The sequence below is a fragment of the Anomaloglossus baeobatrachus genome, chromosome 5, assembly GCF_048569485.1.
Source record: "Anomaloglossus baeobatrachus isolate aAnoBae1 chromosome 5, aAnoBae1.hap1, whole genome shotgun sequence".
Lineage (NCBI taxonomy): Eukaryota > Metazoa > Chordata > Amphibia > Anura > Aromobatidae > Anomaloglossus > Anomaloglossus baeobatrachus.
The window spans coordinates 264,971,540-264,991,410 of record NC_134357.1 but is presented as its reverse complement, the minus strand read 5'-3'; the positions used below and the strand labels follow the sequence as shown (position 1 = coordinate 264,991,410).

The 19,871-nt window shown below is 46.0% G+C and overlaps 1 protein-coding gene across 2 annotated transcripts; it reads left to right on the top strand.

Annotated features, from left to right (window-relative positions):
• The first annotated feature begins 203 nt into the window (after positions 1 to 203).
• Positions 204 to 18,577, top strand: LOC142311223 (uncharacterized). Of its 2 annotated transcripts, XM_075349438.1 has the most exons (5): positions 205 to 256; positions 4,981 to 5,123; positions 16,430 to 16,599; positions 16,674 to 16,914; positions 17,121 to 18,577. In XM_075349438.1, exons 3-5 carry the CDS (start codon positions 16,456 to 16,458, stop codon positions 18,176 to 18,178), a joined length of 1,443 nt encoding a protein of 480 aa, XP_075205553.1. In that variant the 5' UTR covers positions 205 to 256; positions 4,981 to 5,123; positions 16,430 to 16,455; the 3' UTR covers positions 18,179 to 18,577. The 2 variants fall into 2 exon arrangements, with proteins under 2 accessions (XP_075205554.1, XP_075205553.1); XM_075349439.1 differs by lacking the exon at positions 4,981 to 5,123 and having other exon boundaries at positions 204 to 256.
• The last annotated feature ends 1,294 nt before the right edge of the window (positions 18,578 to 19,871 follow it).

Below are 19,871 nucleotides of genomic sequence, written 5' to 3'. Positions count from 1 at the left end.
CATAAAGTGGAGTCTACATCATCGGTAATTTATGCCCAGGTATCCACAACAGGACGTATGAGGAAGGAACCCTTCCCACAGCGAGAGCGGGAGCCGCTGGCTTCAGCCGGAAGTGGCAGTGGAGCGCAAGGTCCTGCCAGATGGAACGCAGAGCTGAGTCCTCTGAACTCCACTTCCGGACGGGTACTTCCGGTGCTTGTCTGTGCCGCTATTGAGGGAAGAGGAGGAGCTGCCGGTGATAGCTGAGTCTATGACGGTAACTGCAGGTTCCGTTTGGGAGGGGGGATAAATGTGCGCCCTACAAAAACTGTCACGATAATGACTCATACCCAAGGAAACACTGTCGCATTTACACGACCACTTACTTCTATTGCACTGTTATTACATAGCACTCTCCAGCAGGTGGCGATATGTCTGTTATACTGTCATTGCATAGAGCTTTCCGGCAGGTGGCGCTGTCTCTGTTATGCTCTCATTCTATAGCCGCTCTCCTGCAGATGACGCTGTCCTCCGCTATATATTATTATTGTAGCATTAAGCTCTGGCGCAACTCACGCACCTGAGTAGAATGGAAGTGCGTCTGGAAAATGCTTGCGTTCCCCATTGTCTTCCATTATAATCAGTACGATTCACACGACCATTCAAGAGTCTGACTGCTCATTACGAGGCTCGAGCATGGTAATGCCACTGCTCACTGCTGTGCAGAGACTCCACAGCATTTCCAATAGTCCAAACCTTTTCAGTAGGTGGCGCTACCCTCCACTATACTGTTATTACATAGCACCCTGCACTAGGTGGCGCTACCCTCCACTATACTATTATTACATAGCACCCTGCACTAGGTGGCGCTACCCTCCACTATACTGTTATTACATAGCACCCTGCACTAGGTGGCGCTACCCTCCACTATACTGTTATTACATAGCACCCTGCACTAGGTGGCGCTACCCTCCACTATACTGTTATTACATAGCACCCTGCACTAGGTGGCGCTACCCTCCACTATACTATTATTACATAGCACCCTGCACTAGGTGGCGCTACCCTCCACTATACTGTTATTACATAGCACCCTGCACTAGGTGGCGCTACCCTCCACTATACTGTTATTACATAGCACCCTGCACTAGGTGGCGCTACCCTCCACTATACTGTTATTACATAGCACCCTGCACTAGGTGGCGCTACCCTCCACTATACTGTTATTACATAGCACCCTGCACTAGGTGGCGCTACCCTCCACTATACTGTTATTACATAGCACCCTGCACTAGGTGGCGCTACCCTCCACTATACTGTTATTACATAGCACCCTGCACTAGGTGGCGCTACCCTCCACTATACTATTATTACATAGCACCCTGCACTAGGTGGCGCTACTCTCCACTATACTGTTATTACATAGCACCCTGCACTAGGTGGCGCTACCCTCCACTATACTGTTATTACATAGCACCCTGCACTAGGTGGCGCTACCCTCCACTATACTGTTATTACATAGCACCCTGCACTAGGTGGCGCTACCTTCCACTATACTGTTATTACATAGCACCCTGCACTAGGTGGCGCTACCCTCCACTATACTGTTATTACATAGCACCCTGCACTAGGTGGCGCTACCCTCCACTATACTGTTATTACATAGCACCCTGCACTAGGTGGCGCTACCCTCCACTATACTGTTATTACATAGCACCCTGCACTAGGTGGCGCTACCCTCCACTATACTGTTATTACATAGCACCCTGCACTAGGTGGCGCTACCCTCCACTATACTGTTATTACATAGCACCCTGCACTAGGTGGCGCTACCCTCCACTATACTGTTATTACATAGCACCCTGCACTAGGTGGCGCTACCCTCCACTATACTATTATTACATAGCACCCTGCACTAGGTGGCGCTACCCTCCACTATACTGTTATTACATAGCACCCTGCACTAGGTGGCGCTACCTTCCACTATACTGTTATTACATAGCACCCTGCACTAGGTGGCGCTACCCTCCACTATACTGTTATTACATAGCACCCTGCACTAGGTGGCGCTACCCTCCACTATACTATTATTACATAGCACCCTGCACTAGGTGGCGCTACCCTCCACTATACTGTTATTACATAGCACCCTGCACTAGGTGGCGCTACTCTCCACTATACTGTTATTACATAGCACCCTGCACTAGGTGGCGCTACTCTCCACTATACTGTTATTACATAGCACCCTGCACTAGGTGGCGCTACCCTCCACTATACTGTTATTACATAGCACCCTGCACTAGGTGGTGCTACTCTCCACTATACTGTTATTACATAGCACCCTGCACTAGGTGGCGCTACTCTCCACTATACTGTTATTACATAGCACCCTGCACTAGGTGGCGCTACCCTCCACTATACTGTTATTACATAGCACCCTGCACTAGGTGGCGCTACCCTCCACTATACTGTTATTACATAGCACCCTGCACTAGGTGGCGCTACCTTCCACTATACTGTTATTACATAGCACCCTGCACTAGGTGGCGCTACCTTCCACTATACTGTTATTACATAGCACCCTGCACTAGGTGGCGCTACCCTCCACTATACTGTTATTACATAGCACCCTGCACTAGGTGGCGCTACCCTCCACTATACTGTTATTACATAGCACCCTGCAGTAGGTGACGCTACCCTCCACTATACTGTTATTACATAGCACCCTGCACTAGGTGGCGCTACCCTCCACTATACTGTTATTACATAGAACCCTGCAGTAGGAGGCGCTACCCTCCACTATACTGTTATTACATAGCACCCTGCACTAGGTGGCGCTACTCTCCACTATACTGTTATTACATAGAACCCTGCAGTAGGTGGCACTACCCTCCACTATACTGTTATTACATAGCACCCTGCACTAGGTGGCGCTACCCTCCACTATACTGTTATTACATAGCACCCTGCACTAGGTGGCGCTACCTTCCACTATACTGTTATTACATAGCACCCTGCACTAGGTGGCGCTACCTTCCACTATACTGTTATTACATAGCACCCTGCACTAGGTGGCGCTACTCTCCACTATACTGTTATTACATAGAACCCTGCAGTAGGTGGCACTACCCTCCACTATACTGTTATTACATAGCACCCTGCACTAGGTGGCGCTACCTTCCACTATACTGTTATTACATAGACCCCTGCAGTAGGTGGCACTACCCTCCACTATACTGTTATTACATAGCACCCTGCAGTAGGTGGCACTACCCTCCACTATACTGTTATTACATAGCACCCTGCACTAGGTGGCACTACCCTCCACTATACTGTTATTACATAGAACCCTCCAGTAGGTGGCTCTAGTTCCAGCTTCTGTTAGTACATAGAATCTTCCAGTATGACGCGCTACCCTCCAGTATACTGGTGTTACATAGAATCCTCCAGTAGGAAGCGTCAGAGGTGTATTTACGATTTTTGGCGCCCGGGGCAAGAATTCTGTTTGGCGTCCCCCTTCTCGTGGTTTGCGTAGTTGTCATGTGACCGCTCATTCATATATGATTTGCACACTTAGTCACATGCAGTCGAGCTGCTCTTCCTAATTCTCTCAATTATTCAATGAAAAACAGCAGTAGAAACAAAAGCTAATTGTCACATGACCAAATATGAAAATTGCATGTGAGTCGAGTGGCCATGTGATAACTGCTGTAATCAGCGAGCAGAGCTGAATCCTGACAGGGAGTATATTAGGCTACTTTCACACTTGCATTGTGAGGCATCCGTTGCAATGCGCTGCCTTGAGGACTTATGGTAACCGTTGCAGGAATCCGTTTATTCCTCATAGGCTTCTATTAAGGACGGCTTGCAATGGATGGTCTTGCGTTGCATCTGCCCCACAGCGAATCAGTTGTTTTGTCGGTGACCGTCAGTGCCCGTCAGGCGGAAGGAACGCGTCATGTAACTTTTTTGTTGCTGTAAAAAAACGCACTCCGCAGGATTCCATTGGGATCGGTTAAGAGGCATAATGAATGCCTATGGTGCTGGATTCCGTCGCCAAACGCACGGCATGCTCAGCATGTCCAGCAGAACGTTCTAAATCGTTTAAAAGCACTCCTGGTCTCTGTCTGACGGTCGGTCTCTCTCTGTCGGTCTCTCTCTCACTCTCTCTGTCGGTCGGTCTCTCTCGGTCTCTATGTCTCTCTGTCGGTCTGTCTCTCTGTCGATCGGTCTCTATCTCTCTCTGTCGATCTCTTTGTCTCTGTCGGTCTCTCTCTCTCTCTTGGTCTCTATCTCTTTCTGTCGGTCAGTCTCTCCCTCTCACCCCCTCTCTGATACTCACCGATCACCGGCGCGACGCTGCACAGCTGTCACACTGCTCTGGCAGCTTCTCCTGCTTTTGAAAATTCCGGCCGCTCATTATTCCATCTCGTATTCACTGCTTCCCCCACCCACTGTCACCTATGATTGGTTGCAGTCAGACATGCCCCCACGCTGAGTGACAGCTGTCTCACTGCAACCAATCACAGCCATCGGTGGGTGGGTCTATATCGTGCAGTACAATAAATAAATTAATAATTAAAAAATGACATGCGGTCCAACCCAATTTTGATACCAGCCAAGATAAAGCCACACGGCTGAAGGCTGGTATTGTCAGGATGGGGAGCCCCATGTTATGGGGAGCGCCCTAGTCTAAAAATATCAGCCAGCAGCTGCCCGGAATTGCCACATCCATTAGATGCGACAGTCCCGGGACTCTACCTGGCTCATCCCGAATTGCCCTGGTGTGGTGGCAATCGGGATAATAAGGAGCTAATGGAAACCCATAGCTGCCACTAAGTCCTAGGTTAATCATGGCAGGTGTCTATGAGACACCCACAATGACTAACCTGTAAGTGAAAGTAAATAAACACATACACGCGGAAAAATCCTTTATTTGGAATAAAAGACAAAAACCACCGTCTTTCACCACTTTATTAAAATTCCCAATTACCCCTCCAGGTCCGACGTAATCCACAGAGGTCCCACGACGCTTTCAGCTCTGCTACATGAAACAGACAGGAGCGGCTGTAGAACACCGCCGCTCCTGTGAGCTCCACACAGCAACTGAAGTGAATCGCGCTGTCAGCGGTGACATCACTGAGGTAATGCCTGCGTGTGTGCGGTGATGATGGGGGCTGTAGTGCTGGTGAGTGCGGTGATGATGGGGACGGTAGTGCCTGCGTGTGTGCAGTGATGATGGGGGCTGTTGTGCCTGCGTGTGTGCGGTGATGATGGGGGCTGTAGTGCCTGCATGTGTGCCGTGATGATGGGGGCTCTCTCTCGGCTAAAGAAAACTAAAAGAACGCAACACGTTATTTCATAGCAATCCGTTGCCTTTATTATCACACTATTTACAACACATCCGTCACATGCGTCACACAACGCATTGTGACGGATGCCGCACTACGCAAGTGTGAAAGTAGCCTTACATGCTGTTAGGATTGGGCTACAGGGCTTACTTTTATTATTAAAGGGGTTGTCCATGTCCCTGAGTATGGCACACCTTGTGCTTTTTGATACTCCAGTAACATTGCAGCTCTGAAATATGGCCAAACTGGTGGCAAATGGCATTTTGGCAGCTTCACGCTTGATTTTCCTCAATTCATGGGCAGTTATTTTGCACCTTTTTTGCCCAACACGCTTCTTGCAACCCTGTTGGCTATTTGCCATGAAACGCTTGATTGTTCAGTGATCACGCAAAAGTTTGGCAATTTCAAGACTGCTGCATCCCTCTGCAAGACATCTCACAATTTTGGACTATTCAGAGCCCGTCAGATCTCTCTTCTGACCCATTTTGCCAAAGTAAAGGAAGGTGCCTAATAATTAAGCACACCTTATATAGGGTGTTGATGTCACTACACCACACCCCTCCTCATTACAGAGATGCACATCACCTGATTTACTTAATTGGTAGTTGGCTCTCAAGTCTTTACAGCTTGTAGTAGGACAACATGTATAAAAAGTATCATGTGATCAAAATACTCATTTGCCTAATAATTCTGCACGCAGTGTACATTCCCCCTTCACCCTTTCTCCCCATGCTGTCTCCATTTATACATCCCCCTTCCCGACCCTCTCTCCCCATACTGTGTGGACATACAGTCCCTGACAGAAGTTCTGTACTTATCCATGTTATGTAAATAAAAGCTTATAACCTGACTTTAAATTCATCCATTGGTTTTATAAATTACTCTTTTGAAAGCTGAAACCCTCCCAAATTTGGTTTAGGTTATGAAAATAAAGTTGCTGCAAAGCTGAAATATTGATCATTTAATGAACACAGAAAGGTCAGATTTTGGCAAGACAAAAGTTGTCGCCTTGTCATATAATGCACCCAATAATAGTTTACATCCTCACCTGTGCTCACTAAATGATCGGTTAATTAGTGGGTGTGTATAAAAAGAAACCCAGCACCCCAGACCTTCAGTTGAACTGCAGCTTGACCTCTGACAACATGCCAAAAATCAACCCTGCGACCAGAGCCTTGATTATCAAGAGGCTGAAGAACAGATCCACTGCAGAGGTGGCTGGCACCTTTAATGTATCTCAGCGTCAAGTAAAAATAATTAAAATAAGATTTGAAGAGACTGGAGATGTTTATGACAAGCCCAGGTCCGGAAGACCCCGCAAGACAACTGCTCAGGAGGAACATTTGTTGGTTAGAAAATCCAAAGCCAGCCCCTTTTCCACTGCAGCAGAGCTCCAAAAGACCTGTTCACCTCAAGTCCCTGTGTTAACTAGAACAGTTTGTAGGATTCTGTCTCAAAATGGCCTCCATGGTCGAATCAGTACCCAGAAGGCAGCACTAAATAAAAGGCAATTAAAAAACGTGTGGCATTTGCTAACTCCCACTGCCTGCTAAACAGATGGACGCTGGAAAAGTGGCAGAAGGTGGATTTCTCTGATGAATCTTCAGTTGAATTACACCACAGCCACCGCAAATACTGCAGGAGACCTACTAGAGTCCGCATGGATCCAGAAAACAGTTACGTTTGGTGGTGGAAAGATCATGGTGTGGGCTTACATTCAGTATGGGGGTGTGCGAAACATTGGCAAGGTGGAAGGCAATATCAATAGCCTAAAATATCAAGATGTGTTAGCTACCTCTTACATTCCCAATCATAAAAGGGGTCAAATTCTGCAGCAGGATGGTGCTCCATCTCATCCATCCATCTCTACAACAAAGTTCCTCCTGGCAAAGAAGATCAAGGTGCTCAAGGACTGGCCAGCCCAGTCACCAGACATGAACATCATTGAGCATGTTTGAGGTAGGATGAAAGAGGAAGATTGGAAGACAAAACCAAAGAATCTAGATCAACTCTGGGAGGCATGTATATTCTGTCTCTTCCTGGTAGCAATGAATCCAACCGCTCTAATTATCAGTCCCTTAGATAACTGTATGATTTTACTCACTCTACCGGCTTCCACAGATAGTGTTAACTCAGCCCAACGATGACTTGTAGGAAGACAAGGAGAAACGCTGTAGTTTTCTTCTAGAATCTTGTATTAAGTTCAAAGTAAAGGCAGGTGAAAAGGAATAATCTGTACAGGGTTGCAGACATGTCTCTTCAGTAATGGTTCCTCTAGACTAAACTGAAGGAGAAGGGAGGAGCATTCTATACAGAAGCCAACTAAGGGAGGAACATAGGGACAAACTTCATACAGTCTAATCTACCTAGTAACAATAAAGGAATTTCCTGATAGGAGGAAAAATATGCAATGCAAGAATTATATACAACAGGTTGTTCCCATTCATGGGACACAACACTCCCCGTCTGAAATCATATGATTTCATAAGTCCTTCTACGACGTAAGGAGTCGATCCTGTCCCTCGATGTCGCGAAACCTGTAACGAGAAAAGAGACAAACACAACAAATGCAACGTAATGCACTGAATTCAAGTCCATGCTTTGTTGACGCATTGTCCTTGCGTAAAAAAGTAAAAGTAGAAAAATGTAAAAAAATGAATCCAAGTTCAACAAACCCATCTTCAGACTGGGGAAGCCGCAAACATGCCAACTCTTCCTCCAACCCAATAATCCAACGGTAAAGTTTTAATCCAAAGGAAAAGTTCAAGGTTCAATTGGACACGGACAGTTGTGTCTCCGTACAGCAGGGGTAAGGAAAGGTACAGTCCCCGCCGTGGCAGTGTCCAACGACAAAGTTACTTCATGTAACGTCCTCCTTTGGTAAAAGTAGCACGAGTTCGGTGACTGGACGAATCACACACATGTGCCAGCCGTGGCACGTTGAAAACTTGTAGTCGGTGAAACAGTGATCAATGTGAATAAGACAAGCTATGGCTCGTACCTCAGATGACCAACTTGAGAAGCACTCGAAGCGATGAGGTCTCAACTTCTGTTTTGATGTCACTGAAGTGTAGCGAGCGGAGACGACCGGTCTAATTTCCTTGTCGGATTCTGGTTCCACCAGCTCGTACATGTTGTCGGCGTAGTTATCGCAGGTCTCCTCGTATAAGATACTTGGAGGTGTTAGCCACATGTTGTCGCCGAGTTTGGACGCAGCAGTGAGTCTCGTTCCTCGGTCGGCTGGGTTTTGTTCGGTGGGAATGTGGTGCCACTGTTCAGCATGATCTCTGTCGAGGATATTTTGCGTAATCTCGACAAAGCATTTCTCCATCTCTGGTTGTCTTTCCAAAGTGCGTTTTAGAGAGGAGGACCTTGCAGTTGCTTGCTGGGAGTTGTTTGGCAACCTTGGCCTTGGAGACCCAAAGGGTAATGGGGCTACCCAACTGTTAGAGTCATTTTGAGAGAACTCTTTATCCATAATCTTTATGAATTTTTTGTCTTCTATCATCGGAGCCAATTTGTTGTCTTTGTTTGTAGACTCGAACGCTGTTGACCCGAAGTCATCATCCCAGAGATGGTATGCGTCCGCGCAGTTTGGAGGCTGCTGTCGCCACTTGGTGTCGCTCAGCCTCTCTTTCACCCCGTAGTGATGCGGACATGGTTGAAAGTGAGTGCCGCAACCGTTTGGGAGGATGTGCGTCTTGTAGGAGAAGATCGCGTCGGGACTCTTCATTTTGCCTACGCAGACGTTTCCTATGATCACCCAGCCTAAGTCGTAGCGCTGAGCGAATGGCGCATCGTGTGGCCCGTTGATGTGTTGGCGTACTTTGTGTAGCTGGAGGATGTCCCTTCCAATCAGAATCAGGATTTTTGCACTATGATCGAGAGGTGGGATCTTGCTGGCGATAGTTCTCAGGTGAGGGTGGTGAAGAGCTGCCTCTGGTGTTGGAATCTCTTCCCGGTTAGCCGCTATCTGGTTGCACTCGACGAGTGTCGGTAGAGGTATCTCTACGGTATTTTCAAGAGATGTTACTACGAGACCACTGGCTCTTCTTCCGCAAGCTTCTGAGATGCCACTGCAAGTACCTAGTGTATAAGGGTAGGCATTTCCTTTTAAGCCGAACAAGTCGAAGAGTTCAGACCTGGCAAGTGACCTGTTACTCTGGTCGTCCAGGATGCTGTACACCTTCACAGCTTGTTCTGGGTGATTTTTGGGATATACCCTTACTAGGCATATTTTCGCACAAGACTTGTCCCAGAGATCTTCTCCGCAGACTGCGGTGCACGAGGAGGATACTGTGAGGTGGTTTGCAGCTTGACCTGTACTCTCCCCGCCATGACTTGTGGTAGGAGAAGGTGTAGGTGCAGGATCAGGCTGAGATGGGTGCAGCGCTTGTACGTGATCTGTGCTGTCACACTCCATGCACTTAATTGTAACATTACAGTCCTTGGCAAGGTGTTCCGTAGAGGCACAACACCTGAAACATACCCCAAACCTTTTCAAGAGTTCCTTTCGTTCTTGAAGGGGTTTCTTCCTGAAGCCAATGCACTTCTTCAGGGGGTGTGGCAGTTTGTGAATAGGACATTGGCGGTTCGGATTTTCCGCCTTCCCGCCTTCAGTGCCATTGTCTGCTGCTGACGGTGTAGGTGGTAGAACATCGGTCTTTTTGACTGATACTGGGCCCCTACATTTCCTGTCATTTTGATGAGGGCTCTCATACCTAGGAGCTGGTGAAGTGGAGTCGGTGGGTTCTCCACAGGTGAAGCTGGGGTCTGCCTTACGTTCCGCAATGCCGTTGATGAACTCGCAGAAGTAGGAGAATGGAGGGAAGGAGACTTGGTGCTCTTTTTTATAGTTTGTTCCTACCATAGTCCACCTTTCCTGCACGTTGTAAGGTAACTTGGCGACTATGGGTTTCACCCCACGAGCGGTGTCCAGGTAGCTGAGGCCAGGTAGGTGTGTGTCTGTTTTGGCCAGCTGGAGCTCAGACAGCAGGTCGCTGAGTTCCTGGTACTTTGAAGCATCCTTGCCAGATATTTTGGGAAGGTCGTATAGTTGTTTCAGCAATGCATCTTCAATTGCTTCAGGACTGCCGAAGCCTTTCTCTAGTCTGTCCCATGCGGTTGCGAGACCAGTTGTTGGGTCGCTGATGTAGACGGATCTGAGTCTCTTGATTCTTTCAGTAGACTGTGGCCCTAGCCACCTGATTAGCAAGTCCAGCTCTTCAGAAGCTGTAATGCCGAGGTCACGCGTTGCGGTTTTGAAGGCACACTTCCACCCTCTGTAGTTTTCGGGCTGGTCGTCAAACTTTGTGAGACCGGTGTTGGTGAGTTCTCGGTGGATTATGTACCTCGCAAAGTCGGACATGTCTGATCTTTCCGACGTTTGGGGCACATTTGCTGACTGCGTGGTGCTGGTTGCGTGATTCGTAGCTTCTTGGTTCGGGAACATGGGAAAGTATGTAGTGGCGTGGGTGTTTAGACCAGTGATCGGTTTGGTGTGTACAATCTCTGTTGTATACGGGGCTGGAACTACATAGTTGTTGGGAGTGTAGCGCCTTGCCGGCATGTTAGGTTGCATGTAGACATGAGCATACGGAGGTTGCTGATGCGCAGGGTGTGGCTGTGCATTGGAATATGAAGCTGGTTCAGGCTTGAAAGTCTGAGGTGCATTGGACTGACCTGGAAGGCTGGAAGCTGTAGGTGGATCAGTGTCTTGAGGCTCTGGAGAAGTGTTAGCACTGACGGGAATGTTGATGGTAGTTGGCAGTTCGTCGGCTTGACTCAGCACGTAATCTCTTGTACGCTTAAGTGAGTCTTCTGTGTCGAGATCACACAAACTGGCGCTGCCTTCTTGGCTCCCACCCAGAGCTTGCTCAAAGACTTTTAGCCTTGCCATGGCCGCCACATGTTCACATTCCTTCTGAAGGGCTTCAATTTCTGCTTCCTTGCGTGCAGATTCTGCTTTCATCTCTGCTTCCCTCTGGGCGAAGATGGCGTGTACTTTTGTTGTTTCTGCTTCAGCGCGCGCCTTTATGAGCTGCTCGCTGAGGGTTGAGTACCTTGATGAGCCTGATTTGAGCGAGTGCCTTGAGCTCTTAATGGACCTGGATTTGTAAGATGCCGCTCCTGACATTTGCGCCATTTTTGCTTCAGTCTCGCTCACAATGTCGGGCACGGTGCGGTCTCGTTCAGCATTAAGCTGTTGGAAGTCCTGTAGTTCTTTTTGAGACTCGGACGTATTTGATCTCAGCAGGGTAGAGGAATATTTTTTACAAATCTCTTTGTAGGATCGGTATGCTGAGTACAGTTGTTCCAGGGCTCCCTCTGGTGGTAGCTCATGAGCACCGGGCGCAGATAAAACAGTCACTTGTTTTTGCACTCTTTGCCATAATAATGCTGTCTGGGTAAACAGTTCACTTCTGGCTGTTTCTAGGTTCTCTTTAACCTTCCATGTTGGTTTGATCGACCGCTTAGATCTTTCACTGTAATGTAAGTGTGAGTCCCTGTCTTCTGCTTTAAAGCAGGTAGTGAGAGAGCTCTCTTTGACTCCATCAGGAAGGGTGAATGCTGCTCTGCACTGGTTGTCAGGGAAACAGTACAATGTTGCAATCTCTGCAGCCAGCAGCCTGTTTTGCAGGATGTATTTGCAGAGTCTCTGGCTGCAATTTACAATTAGCTTATGGGGGATTCTTGGTTTATAGCTGCACACAGTTCTGATAACAGGTTAATACTTTACAGGGCACTTTGTCTGAAGCTGCTATAAAGTTTTATGCTGTGGCTTGTTATCAGCCCCTTGGGGTAATCCTTTCTCTGGATTGTATGCAGTATAGCACTCCTGGAAACAGGTTATTTACTGATATATGTATACTAATCCCGGTCACAGCTAATCCTTTTCACTATTCTGTCTCTTCCTGGTAGCAATGAATCCAACCGCTCTAATCAGTCCCTTAGATAACTGTATGATTTTACTCACTCTACCGGCTTCCACAGATAGTGTTAACTCAGCCCAACGATGACTTGTAGGAAGACAAGGAGAAACGCTGTAGTTTTCTTCTAGAATCTTGTATTAAGTACAAAGTAAAGGCAGGTGAAAAGGAATAATCTGTACAGGGTTGCAGACATGTCTCTTCAGTAATGGTTCCTCTAGACTAAACTGAAGGAGAAGGGAGGAGCATTCTATACAGAAGCCAACTAAGGGAGGAACATAGGGACAAACTTCATACAGTCTAATCTACCTAGTAACAATAAAGGAATTTCCTGATAGGAGGAAAAATATGCAATGCAAGAATTATATACAACAGGTTGTTCCCATTCATGGGACACAACAATGTAAGACTGCATTCTTTGCTATTCCTGATGACTTCATCAATAAATTGTATGAATCATTGTTGAACCGCATGGATGCAGTCCTTCAAGCTCATGGAAGTCATACAAAATATTAAATATGGCTCTAATAGCACCACAACTTCATTCAACAATGTTATGCAACATATTTTTGTATTAGAAGTTAATTGTTTGAATTTCACATTACTTTCTGTGGGCGACAAAACTTTTGTCTTGCTAAAACCTGACCTTTCTGTGTTCATTAAATGATCAATATTTCAGCTTTGCAGCAACTTTATTTCCATAACCTAAATCAAATTTGGGAGGGTTTCAGCTTTCAAAAGAGTAATTTATGAAACCAATGGATGAATTTAAAGTCAGGTTATAAGCTTTTATTTACATAACATGGATAAGCGACAGAACTTCTGTCAGGGACTGTATATACTTTATCCTCCCCACCCTCTTTCCCCATACTGTGTGGGGCTATATATACATTCCCTATCCCCACACTGTGGGCATATATACATTCCATCTCCCAATACTGTGGCCATACAGTGCCTACAAGTAGTATTCAACCCCCTGCAGATTTAGCAGGTTTGATAAGATGCAAATAAGTTAGAGCCTGCAAACTTCAAACAAGAGCAGGATTTTTGAACAGATGCATAATTCTTACAAACCAACAAGTTATGTTGCTCAGTTAAATTTTAATACATTTTCAACATAAAAGTGTGGGTCAATTATTATTCAATCCCTAGGTTTAATATTTTGTGGAATAACCCTTGTTTGCAATTACAGCTAATAATCGTCTTTTATAAGACCTGATCAGGCCGGCACAGGTCTCTGGAGTTATCTTGGCCCACTCCTCCATGCAGATCTTCTCCAAGTTATCTAGGTTCTTTGGGTGTCTCGTGGACTTTAATCTTGAGCTCCTTCCACAAGTTTTCAATTGGGTTAAGGTCAGGAGACTGACTAGGCCACTGCAACACCTTGATTTTTTCCCTCTTGAACCAGGCCTTGGTTTTCTTGGCTGTGTGCTTTGGGTCGTTGTCTTGTTGGAAGATGAATTGACGACCCATCTTAAGATCCTTGATGGAGGAGTGGAGGTTGTTGGCCAAAATCTCCAGGTAGGCCGTGCTATCCATCTTCCCATGGATGCGGACCAGATGGCCAGGCCTCTTGGCTGAGAAACAGCCCCACAGCATGATGCTGCCACCACCATGCTTGACTGTAGGGATGGTATTCTTGGGGTCGTTGCAGTGCCATCCAGTCTCCAAACGTCACGTGTGTGGTTGGCACCAAAGATCTCGATCTTGGTCTCATCAGACCATAGAACCTTGAACCAGTCTGTCTCAGAGTCCTCCAAGTATTGATGAGCAAACTGTAGACGAGCCTTGACATGACGCTTTGAAAGTAAAGGTACCTTACGGGCTCGTCTAGAATGGAGACCATTGCGGTGGAGTACGTTACTTATGGTATTGACTGAAACCAATGTCCCCACTGCCATGAGATCTTCTCGGAGCTCCTTCCTTGTTGTCCTTGGGTTAGCCTTGACTCTTCGGACAAGCCTGGCCTCGGCACGGGTGGAAACTTTCAAAGGCTGTCCAGGCCGTGGAAGGCTAACAGTAGTTCCATAAGCCTTCCACTTCCGGATGATGCTCCCAACAGTGGAGACAGGTAGGCCCAACTCCTTGGAAAGGGTTTTGTACCCCTTGCCAGCCTTGTGACCCTCCACGATCTTGTCTCTGATGGCCTTGGAATGCTCCTTTGTCTTTCCCATGTTGACCAAGTATGAGTGCTGTTCACAAGTTTGGAGAGGGTCTTAATTAGTCAGAAAAGGCTGGAAAAAGAGATAATTAATCCAAACATGTGAAGCTCATTGTTCTTTGTGCCTGAAATACTTCTTAATACTTTAGGGGAACCAAACAGAATTCTGGTGGTTTGAGGGGTTGAATAATAAATGACTCTCTGAATAAACTTTTCACAATTTAAAAAAAAAATAAAAAAAGAAATAACATTCTTTTTTGCTGCAGTGTATTTCACACTTCCAGGCTGATCTACAGTCCAAATGTCACAATGCCAAGTTAATTCCGAATGTGTAAACCTGCTAAATCTGCAGGGGGTTGAATACTACTTGTAGGCACTGTATATATCTCCCTCTCCAACCTCTCTGTTCATACTGTGGCCGGATATACATTCCTCCCCTCCCCCTATACTGAGGCAGCATATACATTCCTTCCCTCCCCCATACTGTGGCAGCATATACATTCCTTCCCTCCCCCTATACTGTGGCAGCATATAAATTTCTTCCCTCCCCCTATACTGTAGCAGCATGTACATTCCTCCACACCCACTATATTGTGGCAGCATATACATTCCTCACCCTCCCCCATACTGTGGCAGCATATACATTCCTCCCCCTCCCCCTATACTGTGACAGCATATACATTCCTCCCCTCTCCCTATATTGTGGCAGCAAATACATTCCTTCCCTCCCCCTATATTGTGGCAGCATATACATTCCTCTTCTCTCCTATACTGTGGCAGCATATACATTCCTCACGCCCCCCCATACTGTGGCAGCATATACATTCCTCACCCTCTCCTAATACTGTGACAGCATATACATTCCTCCCCCTATAATGTGACAGCATATACATTCCTCCCCTCCCCCTATATTGTGGCAGAATATACATTCCTCTTCTCCCCCTATATTGTGGCAGAATATACATTCCTCTTCTCCCCCCATACTGTGACAGCATATACATTCCTCTTCTCCCCTATACTGTGGCAGCATATACAGTCCTCTTCTCCCCCTATACTGTGGCAGCATATACATTCCTCTTCTCCCCCTATACTGTGGCAGCATATACATTCCTCTTCTCCCCCTATACTGTGGCAGCATATACATTCCTCCCCCTCCCCCCATACTGTGTCCATAGATGCTGCCCCCTCACCTTCTGTTGTTCATCTTCGTTGTCTTCAGTTCACAATTACTGGAGCACTCACTATCGATGTTTGCTGCCTCTGCGGTGCCGACGAGTGACGTCAGCAGTGTGAGCAGATGACCTGATCACACTGTTGATGTCACACTGACCCGGACGTGGCGGCGGTCACAGGGTTCAATTGTACTCGCGTCTGACAGACACAAGTACAATTGATCACAGGGAGCCGCGCACTGTGCTTCTTCTGAGTTTGGCTGTCAGCTTGACAGCCGGACTCACAATAGCTGGCTCCCACTACGTGGACGGCAAAACGCAGCCGCCGGGGACACTCAGAGTGCTGTATCAGGCTGCCCGATGGTGCCCTGATAGCTGCGCCCGGGACACATGTTCCAGCTTACTGTTATTACATAGAATCTTCCAGTAGTAGGTGCTACTTCCAGTAAAGTCATTTGGTGTCACTGAAATGTCAGTAACACATTGCAGCATTATATGTAATGATTTTCCATGGTGACGCATTGCAACCTTCAAGATGCTTTCACAGAAAATCACATTAGTTACCAAATGGGTTTGATTTTCTGTCACTGGTCACAAATTGATTGCAACACACTCGCCATAGATTTTAATGCAAGTCGCACACTGCATGTGAATTGTCTATAGCATGGCCGTGTTATTTACAACAAAATCAGAGCTCTAAAATAATCGCCCAAGTTTTAGACAAGTTGCACAAATGTTTTTAATCTCAGGACTTATACTGCTGTATAGCCCCATCTTTATCACATGTTGGTAAAGGAAATTACAGTCTTCTGGACAAAACCTCTTATTTCTCTGCAGAGTAATAGATTAGATGCAGCAACGTGATGTCCGCTGATGTGGAAACAAAAGAAAGGGAATCCTTGGGAAGGGACCCAGTGGGTTCAGTGATTCTGGAGGAGGACGTGGACCGGATTTCTAGAAGTATTCTTAGATTGACACTGGAAATCATCTACACAGTTACTGGTGAGGTGAGTATTCTTCTCATACATTAGAATATGTTGGCATATTATGGCTCCTTCATGTAATATTTCCTTTTCTCTAGGACTATGTTATTGTGAGGAGGAAAGGAAATGACCATATCTCGGCAGGATTCAGCAGAGTCCTGCAGAACCCATTTACAATCACTTTGCCTCACACCCGCCTACATGAGCAAAAGATTCTGGAACTCACCAACAAGATCATTCAGCTTCTGACTGGAGAGGTGTCTGGTGACCTAACTACCAAACTAAAACATCTGGAAGGACATAGATATTCGGGATGTTCCCCTTGCCTCAAGTTTTTTGGTGAGACTGCATTATCTCTTATCACCTGTTTGTTGTAGATTTGAGGGGCTTCTTGCCTTGGTGGATGTATGTTTAGATATTACAGTGTTCATGTAATACTTCATGGATACCTCAAGACACTCGTCATATGCCCCCATGAACTAACTCTGTTTTACCAAATAACCTTTTTTTAACATTAACCTTTTATGTATTTTAATTTGTTACAGGTAAAGGGAAACACCACCGCACAAGGAAAGAGCAAGATGAGAGCAGTTGCAGGAAGATATTTTCACAGAAAGAGACTCCGAGACTTGGTTTGTACAAGGAGCAGTTGGTGTCCAATCAGGATGTAAGCCCCTTGAACATTTCAGTACCAGCGGATCAGACACAGTACATAACAACTGGTATAAAAGAAGAGCTGGTATCGGATAAGGAAGGAATTATCACAGATGAATCTACACCTACAGACAATTCTCACATAGATTATATAATAACCTATATTAAGGAGGAAGATGAATCATATGATGAAGATAATCTCACAGACACAGATGTCTACTCTCCAAGAGAGTATGCCTCCATTTGCCAAAGGGCAGGTGAAAAAAACATGACAGTCATGTATACAGGAAAAGAAAAAAAAGCTGTTAAAGTGGCTTCAACATCTCGCCATCAATTCCTTGAAGAAACAGAATTAACGCACACCTTCTCTGAGTGCGAGAAATGCTTTACTTGTAACAAACACCAAAGGATACAGATCCGAGAGAAGCCATTTGCTTGCTCAACATGTGGAAAGTTCTTTACAACTAACTCAAATCTTGTGGCCCACCAAAGAATCCATACTGGAGAGAAACCATACTCCTGTTCTGAGTGTGGCAAATGTTTTACCAGCAGCTCTGACCTTGTCAAACATAAGATCATTCACACTGGAGAGAAGCCGTTTCCTTGTTCATTGTGCGGCAAATGTTTCACAAACAAGTCTAACCTTATCAAACACCAGAGAATTCACACTGGAGAACGGCCATATTCCTGTCCAGAATGTGGGAAGAGGTTCACCAGTACATCACACCTCGTCACACATCGTCGGACTCACACTGGCGAGAAACCCTACCCTTGTAATGACTGTGGGAAGTTTTTCAGCAATAAGTCTCATTTATTAGAGCATCAGAGAATCCACACGGGAGAGAAGCCGTTTACATGTTCAGAATGTGGGAAATCTTTTACACAGAAGAGTAATTTGAACAATCACTTGAGAATTCACAGCCGAGTGAAAAACGTTACATTTCACTAAAGTTCTTAGTGTGTCCTAATGTTTAATGATAGTTTGGGAAATCTCGAGTCATAGGACTGTTTGGGGCAAAATACGTTTGTTAGAAGTTGTCAGACAAGCACAATTTTTTGCTTGATTCATGAACGGAAAAATATGCTGGCTCAATGTCTAAAGTCTAAACTCTGGTGTTTAAAGTTGAAGCCTAATCCTTACATCATCTCATTGTTGATGGTCCGTACCAGATGATTCACATCCAATAGTGTTCTCCAGTGGCAAAGGGTTCCATTAATGAGTCTTAAAGGAGATGTCTGGGACATATATCCAATTCAACAGGAAAGACTAACAGTGTAATGTACTCACTGTTAAGGTACCGTCACACTAAGCAACTTACCAGCGATCCCAACAACGATAGGGATCGCTGGTAAGTTGCTAGGAGGTTGCTGGTGAGCTGTCACACTGCGACGCTCCAGCGATCCCACCAGCAACCTGACCTGGCAGGGATCGCTGGAGCGTGGCTACACGAGTTGCTGGTGAGCTCACCAGCAACCAGTGACCAGCCCCCAGCTCCTTGCTCTCCTAGCTACAGCACACATCGGGTTAATTACCTGATGTGTGCTGTAGCTAAATGTGCACAGAGCAGGGAGCAGCGCACACTGAGCGCTGGCTCCCTGCTCTCCTACTTACAGCACACATCAGGTTAATTAACCCGATGTGTCCTGCAGCTAGCTACATGTGCACAGAGCAGGATCCGGCAGCAGAGGTAGTGAGAGCGGGGGAGGCTGGTATGAAAGGTAAATATCGGGTAACCAAGGACAGGGCTTCTTGGTTACCCGATGTTTACATTGGTTACCAGCCTCTGCAGAAGCCGGCTCCTGCTGCCTTCACATTTAGTTGTTGCTGTCTCGCTGTCACACACAGCGATCTGTGCTTCACAGCAGGACAGCAACAACTACAAAATGGCCCAGGACATTCAGCAACAACCAACGACCTCACAGCAGGGGCCAGGTTGTTGCTGGATGTCACACAGCAACATCGCTAGCAACGTCACAAAAGTTGTTCGTTAGCAGCGATGTTGCTAGCGATGTTGCTTAGTGTGACGGGGCCTTTAGGATGCTGCTGTTTCTACCTTTTCGGAACTTGTCTCTTGACCGCTTATATGCGATCTGCTTACTGGTTTAAATGACAGAATAGCCTCCACAATCTTTTTAAGCCCTTTGTTTGTAGTCTTATTTATTTCCATCTCTTAAGTGTTTTTATGTGTACGTTTAATAACCTTAGAAGGGTAAAATGAGAAGGAATAAGAAAATATATTTATTAAACTATTGTAGAAAGTTAGGAACCAGGAATCGATTACCCAAAGAGTTTGAGTTTTTATTGTTTAATGCACTTACAAGTTGTAAATCTATGTGTTTCTCACGTGCTGTTTGTATTGTATTTTCAAATACAGTATTATTTAATCTGTTGAGTGTATTAATGCCACTTATAATGATCATACAAAGTGTGAAGAGTCAGTATTTTATTAATGGTTTTCTTGCCATTTTGTTATGGTTTAAATTTTTATTTTCCCTTTTTATCACATTTTTATCTTTCACTAAGTCCTTTGGGTTTCAGTAAACTATTGGATACTTAAAGAGTAAAGGGGGCTTTACATGCTGCGATATCGGTAACGATATATCGTCGGGGTCACGTCGTTAGTGACGCACATCCGGCTCCG

Coding starts and splice junctions, on each gene's coding strand:
- LOC142311223 (XM_075349439.1), top strand. CDS start 16,456: ATGTCCGCTGATGTGGAAACAAAAGAAAGGGAATCCTTGGGAAGGGAC. Junction 16,600..16,673: donor TCTACACAGTTACTGGTGAG/GTGAGTATTCTT, acceptor CCTTTTCTCTAG/GACTATGTTATTGTGAGGAG. Junction 16,915..17,120: donor CCCTTGCCTCAAGTTTTTTG/GTGAGACTGCAT, acceptor AATTTGTTACAG/GTAAAGGGAAACACCACCGC.